The sequence below is a fragment of the Otolemur garnettii genome, unplaced genomic scaffold (assembly GCF_000181295.1).
Source record: "Otolemur garnettii isolate 467f Iridium unplaced genomic scaffold, OtoGar3 scaffold00106, whole genome shotgun sequence".
Lineage (NCBI taxonomy): Eukaryota > Metazoa > Chordata > Mammalia > Primates > Galagidae > Otolemur > Otolemur garnettii.
The window spans coordinates 1712567-1722100 of record NW_003852501.1 but is presented as its reverse complement, the minus strand read 5'-3'; the positions used below and the strand labels follow the sequence as shown (position 1 = coordinate 1722100).

Sequence of the window (9534 nt, the reverse complement as noted above, 5' to 3'; positions counted from 1 at the left end):
GCCTGTAGTCCCAGCTACTTGAGAGGCTGAGGCAAGAGAATCAAGCCCAAGAGCTGGAGGTTGCTGTGAGCTGTGATGTCATGGCACTCTACTGAGGGTGACAGAGTAAGACTCTGTCTCTTAAAGAAAAAAAAAAAAGTTTCAGATTTTGGGATTAGATATGTTCAACCTGTGTTTCATACCATAATTTAGGGTAGCCCTATTTGGCTGCAATAGTGTCAGGGCTCTTCTGATGATGATAACTATTTGTTAGGAAGAAATTCTTATCTCAGTATTATTTTATTAATATTTAAGTTAATATTTAAGTTGGTTTTAAATTAAGTTTCTGTTGTGTAATGCTGTAAGGTTTTTTATGTGCTGCCATAGTTCATTAACTTTATGACACGTTTTTCACAATTTGTGAAACTTGGATGCCTGGTTAAATTGATGCATCTTAAAATCATAATTGATAGTGTTTTTGCTTGTTTAGTGGAAACATTAACATAAGGAATAGTGTATCTACTGATAAGTGTCTTGAATTGAGTGAAATACAGAGTTTTGGTAGGATATAATGTGTTTATAACAGAAGATGACTTTTGAGAGTATTTTAATGGCTATTTAATGTAGGTGTTAAGACATAGGGTCTTGCCACATATGTGATTAATGCAATCTGAACTCTACTTGAAAGAAGAAAAGTTGTGGGAAGTTTTGTTGCAAAATTGACTTTTTCTTTTCTTTTCCCCCAAAGTCCACAGAATCTTAATCAGAGAATGGATGTTTTTTATTTGCAACCAGAATGCTCTAGTTCTACAGATAGCCCTGTCTGGTATACATCTACTTCACTGGACCGAAACACCTTGGAAAATATGCTTGTACGGGTTCTTCTAGTAAAAGATATTTATGATAAAGACAATTATGAACTGGATGAAGACACAGACTAAAAAGGAACATGTCGGAAGCAATCGGGATAAAACAGCATTAGATAGTCATGCTGCTAGATCTTTATTATGGAAAACATTTCAAGTTTACTCCTTCTGTTTTGAGTTTTGTAGCAGTGTACCCACACTGGGTATTACCATGTAAATAATCTGTGAGTGAAAGTTGCCATTATTCTATGTAGTGGTTTTAGGATACTTAACAAATACATTCAAATTCTTTTTTTATTATTTATTTGATTAGGTATGTTTGTAACTTTTTACATTACAAAATATGAATGAGAATGTGCCATGTGTAATTTTTTTCTTGTAGTAAGAAACATCCATATTGCACAACTCTACTGTTGGAAAGTTTCCTCGAAAGGGGACTCTTTTACTGGTTTCTTAACCAAGATGGTTGTCTATGGGTAGCACTACTAAAAGTTTAGAACTTGCAGTGTCTTTCAGAATTTTTAAAATAAACTGTAAACTAATAGGCTGGGGATTTTGTTTTGTTTTGTTTTGTTTTTTGGGGGTTTTTTGTTTGTTTGTTTTATGTTTTAGTTACTGAAGCCTTACAAGGTTATGTAGAGAGAAACCATCTTCTGTACCAAAAATAGACAAGAGAATGCTGTCAATATTGGTGTACTGTAATGTGAATCTATACTGGTGAAAACAACTTTTTGTTTCCCTTATTAAAACCTTAGTGTCCTTTTCTCATTTGTGGCTTTCTGCATCACCCTAATCAATAAGAAAAAAATATATATATGTATATATATATATAAAGAATGACTATAAGTTAGAAACAAGACCATCAAGACATTTTCTTTGTAAAAATGTCTGATGAAAATATAAAATTTTGTTTTCTTCTGTCAGCCATAAGTATCTGAAATTCCTTTCATTTATAGAGGTTTGATTTTTTTTCTTTTTATTTATTTCTTATTTCCCCCTTAAGGATATAGATCATGCTGCATCATAACCTGTGTAGTATTCTAAAACTTTATCAATTTTATTAGAATTCTTGTGCCTGCTTCCAAATATAACTGATACATACATTACATAAAATTATTTTTAGAAATTCCACTCCTGAAATACTTGTTATAGAAAGTCAAGCTACTTAAGATAATAATCACATTTTGTTATGATGATTATCAGTATAGTAATTCTGATATTTCAGATGATTGAAAAAGAAACTGATAGATAAATTCTATCATAGAGGAAATTGAATTTGATGTTAGATTGTTTGGCTTTTAAAATTTAATTACTTCTTATAGAAGATTGCATTTAAAAACCTTTGTGCTTCTGCATAGCAGTTTATTCATTCAATCTTTTCTTTTAGAATAAGGAAATTTATTTAAAATCCTACTTTCAAAACTAAGCAAAGTGCTAGTTGCAAAGTATAAAGAAATCATTTGGCTGACTTCACATAGCATGTGTGTAATGTTTTCTTGTTTCTAATTCCTGAATCATCATAGTGACATTAGTTTTTAAAAAATTGTTCACGGGGAAGTTAGGCCATTTTCCACAGGGGTTAGGCATTCTTTAGACATTTTCTCTTTTAGGATAAATGTTAGCATACAAAGACATTTTCTCAGTCATGATTTAGACAATTTCACAGGTGTGATCACTGTATATTTAAGCAATAATTACCTGAAATGTTTTTGGCATAAAAAATAATAATGTTTTAACTTGTTTTATAAATTTGACTCTTCTGTCCCTTGATTTTATATCTGTTGAGTGATAATTGGACTGATAGTAGCAACTCTATACTGCATTACTAAAATAGATTGCTGATTGTCTACTTAATGAAGACTAGTGGGTAACACTTAAAATATATAATACAAAAATTTCCTCAAACTTACCTTTTTTCCAGAACGACTTCTTTAAGCACTTTTCCTATTAATGCCTATTGTTGATTAAAAGGTGGTTAATCCTAACCATCTTTTATTCTTCATAGTGGTGCTATTTTCCATCAAGAGCAATAAAGTTTTTCCCAATGTCACTTAATGTATAATTTACCAAATACTATAAATTTCTGCCATAGTACTACTATTAAGCACCTTGTCTAGCTATTTACATTTTCTTCATTTGTATATTTTGGCTTTTCTAAGTAGAAATGTCTACATAATTCTGATCTTGACATGATTGAGGATTTAGAGCTCTTTATCTTGATTGCAGTCCAATGATAGATTAACTTGGTTCTCAGGGGGAAAAGAAAAAAAAACCTATTTTATGAGAATTGTTTGTTCTGTGAAACTAAATCTTACTTAGAACACATTTCATTGATTCCTGGATCTCTTTAGTTTATATGTTATAGTTGACTGCTGAGAAAAAGGACAATGAAATAATAGCAATTTCTTTTTGGTTTTCAGTGATCTTTGATTATAGATAGCATCCTGTAAATATAACTTTATTGTCTTGATGTCTATTAAAGATGCTATATTTTTCTGTTTTGCAGATTTTGCCATTTGAAATGATCCAATGAACATTTATCCATATTGAGGAAAGTCAATTTCCCATGCAAATTGCATCTTCATTAATGCATTTTTAGGCTTTTTACTGTATAAGACATTAAAGATTTTTATAGGCAAGAAGCTCAACTTTTTTTCCCCACAAAAATACTTTTTGCTTAAATAGTAATTCATGTTTTTGTATTATTAAATGGAGTTGCTGCCAGTGTGTTAAACCTTGCAATAGGGGGATGCATATTGTACTATGCATTCAAATTTATCACTGTTTTTCTGATGGACTTTCAGAAAAGTCCTGGCCAGTGGTGATCTGGGAATGGAGTTAACTTATTTATGCATAGTATTAGGATTACAGTAACAGAGAAGTCATATGCAAGTTTTGGTTTGGATTACTTTAATGTGGGTCCATTTAATCTAAGATCTTAAATATCTTGTAGTCTTAAGTCACATTTTTATTTTGCCAGGTATTTCCAAAATGTATTGTTATAAATGTCACTTATGTTCTTAGCTAACATTGACTGTTAGGGTAATCTCTTGTTCCTCTCAAACGAAAATAGTCATGAGTGTACATGAAAATATTTTTAAAGAATAAATTTCTTTAAATTACAGTACTTTTTGGATTTTCCCCCTTAATAAGTTCTTTACTCATTTTTAGAGAAGATTCTGAATTTCATTTATTTCATTCTCTTCTATTCTTAGGATTAGACCAGTTTTAATGCTATTTTCCAGTGCTCAAGTACTTTTTGTTTCTGGGTGTATTGTGCTTGATACTACTAACTATATCTTGTCAACTTAGAAGTTGATGTGCAGAAGAAGTTAGCTACATCAATCTGGATCTGAGAATAGAAACACCTAAAGTAGTGTCCTAATTAATACTGTTTTTCTTAGAAGTTAGATGCTACAGGGGCACCCCAAATAAGTGGCTGTGGTCCTAGGCTTTGCGATGAACTGGGTAGGAAAAAGTTGTTGTTAATATCTGGACAGGTGGTGCCCTAATTAATTACTGATTTAATAAGTTTGTGAATTTAGGGCTTTTGAAAAAAAAGGCTCAGATTCAACTTATAAATAAAATATTAAAAATAGGACCAAAGTTAAGAGGTGTAAATTCTAAATGATATTTTCTATTATAATATAGTTAAAAGAACAATTATATCTCTTTTCAGGATTTTGGATACTTTATTCTTTCTGGATTTCAGTTTTATCATCTGCAAAATGAAGACATTGTCTTGAGTTCTAATATTGGAGTTTAAAATTGAGCACTGTTAATAGTAAATTTTACAAAGACTCACATTTGAATCTTTGTGATTTATTTAGAAGCACATTTCTTCTTGGAAAGGAAAAGAATCTTTTTTAAAATAGCCTTAGCACTAAGAACATGTCAAACCTAATTTTTAAGAGTCCAATTAAGATAACTCATAAGTAAACTCAGCACACTAAAATTCATTATCAAAGACTGAGCACGGTGGCCCATGCTTTGTAATTCTAGCACCCTGGGAGGCCAAGGCTAGTGGATCGCTTGAGCTCAGAAGTCCCAAGATGAGCCCAAGCAAGAACAAGATCCCTATTCAACTAAAAATTGAAAAATTAGCTTGGCATTGCGGCAGGCGCCTATAGTCCCAGCTACTCGGGATGCTAAGGCAGGAGGATTGCTGGAGCCCAAGAGTTGGAGGTTGCTGTGAGCTATGATGTCATTGCACTCTACTCAGTGACAGAGTGAGACTCTGTCTCAAAAAAATTAGAATTCATTATCACAAAATTTAATATTTGTTACACATTTCCTTTGTGCCAAAGATCTGCTGCTAACCATGGTAGAGAGAAAGAGAAAATAAAAGATTAAGAGCAAAGCTGACATCTTTTAGGAAGTAAGATACACTGTACATTTAACTCCTAAGAAACATACAGAGATGTTCCCATATAGAGAGGGAACATACTCAGTGGCAGTTTAGAGATGATTTGTACACTCAGAAATAGTCCAAAATGCGATTATGGTCCAGAATAGGTTTCACAAAGATAATTACTACCATCTGTATTATATTTGCATATAAAACATGAGATCCCTGTAATCTTGACATTGCTTTTGGCTCTGTTAGAAATGGTTAGTAGAGGAATTTCTGAATATTTTGATTGTCCAGTTTCGATGGCATCAGTTCTTTTCTCTGGCTTTCAGCCTAACTCAATAAAAGAGTAGTTAAAAATAGTACCCAAAGGGGCAGCTGGATCACCCTCACCCTGCATTAGAGATAAAATATTCAACTACTTTCAATTTTGAGTAGTCCAACCTCTAGATTATGAAAGATGGAACACATAGGGTCTAACACTGTAGGTTTTTAAAAAATTGACTAGGGATTATATTTTTGTAACAGTTCTGAAAATAGTCTCTCAACTGTTAAGTGTGTTACTCTTAACCCTATAAGCAAGCTGAAAGAAAACTTTTCATTTTGGTTATGTATTTGTAGTTCTAAATTGGTGTCAGCAGATGGCAATAGCATACAGCACAAGGCTTCGGTTGCTTTAATTTTCTTTGTTTATAATATCATTTTTTTTTTAAATAACATACTGTAGATTATATAATACCATTAGTGGGTAGGGTCTGGGGGCAGCACCCCATAGTCAAAGGTTACTATTTCTGCAGTTAAAATCAAACACATCATAACTGGGATAGGCTGTATAAGGCTATCTAAATAGCCTTACATAGTTCAAGTTAGTTTTTGTCACAAACTTAGGGAAAGAAACAGATTTTCAGAGTTTGTTGGTATCAGAATTGCTGATAATGGATTGCTGACCTATATAAGAAAACTAATGTCAGATCTAGTATTTTCTTTCTAATAAAATAGTTACTTTTAGGTGTCGCCTGTATCTCAAAGGACCGCATATAGGGCGCTGGCCCCATATGCTGGAGGTGGTGGGTTAAAACCCAGCCCTGGCCAAAAACTGCAAAAAAAAAAAGTTACTCTTCATTTTTTATTGCATAGTTTTGGTACAGGTAACTAAAGCTCTGTAAGGTTTTAAGAAAAATGCATGAGATGCTTACAACAGTCATTAATGTAAATGGCAGTTCTAGAACTATTGAATTCTGAAACACTTAAAAATGACTTCACTTTTTTTTACTTTCCATGTGGCCTCAATATTTGTAGCATTACAAGTATTCTACATAACAATAAACATTATGAAGAGCTACAGTCATTTCATGGAGCTAGTCATTTGACTAAACGAATACTTGAGTGATTCGTCTTCCAGGCACTAACCTAGGTGCTGGGACCACAGTGGATTATAAGACCCAGCCCTTCCTCTCAACGGCTTAGTCTAGTTGGGGAGAAATGGACGTGTGATGGAATATCAGAGTAACGTGGGTATTCAGGCCTTACTGAGCATGATCCACTTGTTAAGTAAAATACCCAGGTCAAGTAATTTGTTACAACCCTTCTTTTAATGAGACCAGCCAGCTCTGTTTCCTGGCCAGTTCCTGACTTGAATTATACCATCTGCTTCCCATTCTGGAAAGGAAGAGGTGCCAACTACTTTTACGATGTAGAGAGATGCAAATTTAAAAAAATAACGGTGAACCAGATCAAAGGCTCCTGATCATTAGAGGTTATTAATGTTTGTTCAGTTTTTAACCAGTCACTTTACTACAAGAGCAAGACATATCACTTTGTAATATAGGGAATTTGCTGTTCCCTGTTGAATCCCAAGCACCTAGAAAAGTTCCTAGCACATACTAGGTGTTCATAAATGTTGAGTGGATCAATGATCATAAATTCTTTTAAGTTCGAGATCTTTGAAAATAAAAGAAATATTGGAAATCAGACCTGTGCTCAATGAAGAAATGCCTGTTTCTTGGTATGTCTTTGAGCACATTTGTGTTTGGGTGTATATGTCTCTTTTCTTGTCCAGCAAACTAATTCCACTTGAATTTCTCTAACCTTCCATTTGTGATAGCCAAGGGAATGAGGGTGTAGGGTACAAAATACTAACATTTAAAAATCACTTGGTAAGTTAGTTAAAACGGAGTTTCTGCTCTATCCTCTGGAGACTGGTTTAGTAGTTCTGAATGGGTCCTGCATTTTTAGTAGTTTAGACTGGTTTAGTAGTTCTGAATGGGTCCTGCATTTTTAGTAGTTTAGACTGGTTTAGTAGTTCTGAATGGAGAGCTGCATTTTTAACACCTTGACTAAAACCCAAAGACCTGTAGTCCAAAAATAAGTTTACATTTTAAAAAAATTAAATAGAATTGTGTAGAATAGAACATAATAAACATAATAAAGGTAATTTTTTTGTCCATCACCCAAGCTGGCGTGCAGTGGTGCAAACAGCTCACTACAAACTTGACCTCTCCAGGCTCAAGCAGACTTCCTGAGTAGCTGGGTAGCTGGGACTACAGGCATGTGTCACCATGCCAGGCTAATTTTTAACTTTTGTAGAGATGATGGGGCCCAGCTATGTTGCCCAGGCTTCTCTCAGGTTCCTGGCCTCAAGCGATCCTCCTGCCTTGGCCTCCCAAATTGCTAGGATTATAGATGTCAGCCACCACTCCCGGCCAGTAAAGGTATTTTTTTATGAAAATAATAAACATGGTAAGTGTAATTTGTTACACTTTTATACTCATGTACATTGAGTAGCAAATGTAAAATAGACTTTTATGGTGTTGAGTGTGAAAGTTCACCCCTAGGAGACTAAGAGAAACCTCACCCTGTGGAAGGATTTGGTGTTAGTCTGTATCTTCTATTTTGTTTTCAGATACCACTTCCTCTTCTTTTTTTTTTTTTTTTTTGAGACAAGCTGTCTCAAGCTGTCGCCCTGGGTAGAGTGCCATGGCATCACTCATCACATAGCTCAAACTCTTGGGCGTAAGCGATTCTCTTGCCTCCCAAGTAGCTGGGACTACAGGCTCCCGCTACAACGCCCAGCTATTTTTTGGTTACAGTTGTTTTTTTTAGCTGGCCCAGGCCAGGTTCGAACCAGCCAGCCTGGGTGTATGTAGCTAGCGCCCTATCCATTGAGCCATGGGTGCCATTCAGATACTACTTCCTTAATTTTATCTACATTTGAGTTCCAGAGAACCGTAAGGACACATACTTTTCATTTTGCTTTAATAGGTAATAGTCAAAACTATTGTGGTGAGGTCTTGAAAGAAACCCATTGCTCTGCTTATTTGCTATAAGTTTGAGGTGTGATTTTTGGGGGAGGGGGCAACAGTTGCTGGGATGTTTTCTGTGTACGAGTCCATGACATATTGTTGGTATTGTTATCCCCAATTTAAAGATTGGTAAATGGGATGACTGTGATCTTCGTTTAGATTTTTGTGCCTAAAACCTCCTGAACTACTTGTCCGTTTCCATGACAGACAAGAAATAGGTAACCCCTCCAGGTCATTCCAGTTGCCTACGAACCTCTTCTCTTTGATAGAACAAGTGTTTCACAAGCATATGTCAAGACAAAAATAATATGTACTCATGCAAGAAGATTTTGAAAGATTGCAGATGGGTGAGTGGAAATGGACTTAGAAATGGGGACTTCCTTGAGCACTTGCCCGCCTGCCCCGCCTGCACCTGGCGCTGAATGTACTGAGAACGAATGGCAGCAGCTGGCTCACTGCTCCAAACCCCTGATACTTCTCTGCTCAGGGGTCCATAAATTTTTTCTGTAATGAACCAAAAAGTCAATCTTTGCAAACCAAGAGGCAACAACAAAGATATTATATGTAGCTATTTATAAAAGAAATTTCCACAAATTTTTTATTGTCAAAAAACAAAATAATAATTGAGTACTACTTTTTCTAATCAGATCTAGATGAGGACAGAATGCTTTTTTAGGGGGCATCCATTTTGCTTCATTGGGGTTCAAAGTAAGTATTGAAATCAATTGAAATTTATTGCAAATGTTCATCTGTTAGGTTTTATGTATTTCATTTTTGAAAATGTCTTTTTTCACAGGCAGGTACTGCCAAAATGTGATACCAATATCCATGAGCATATGATTTTAATCAAGCATGTTCATTTTCATCACTTTCAAGGCATTTGTACAATTCTATTAGATTCTTCTCTTGATATTTGCCTTTCAGCAGGTCATTATGTGGCAGATAAATCACTCTCAATCAAAGGTTAGATGGAATTGCCTCATTTAAATAATTAGATGGATTTTGAAGTGTCAAAATTTCCTTTATGCTTGCATTC

General features: G+C 34.5%; 1 protein-coding gene across 3 annotated transcripts in view; it reads left to right on the top strand.

Moving 5' to 3' along the window:
• ZMYM2 (zinc finger MYM-type containing 2) overlaps positions 1 to 1609 on the top strand; it is a 106078-nt gene extending 104469 nt beyond the window's left edge. For 2 of the 3 annotated variants that reach the window (XM_023517226.1, XM_023517227.1), the window contains one exon: positions 728 to 1609. In XM_023517226.1, the coding sequence (XP_023372994.1) occupies positions 728 to 920 (193 nt within the window). In that variant the 3' untranslated portion in view covers positions 921 to 1609. The remainder of the gene's footprint in view (positions 1 to 727) is intronic. The other variant, XM_023517228.1, reaches the window with a different exon arrangement.
• Positions 1610 to 9534: the final 7925 nt, after the last annotated feature.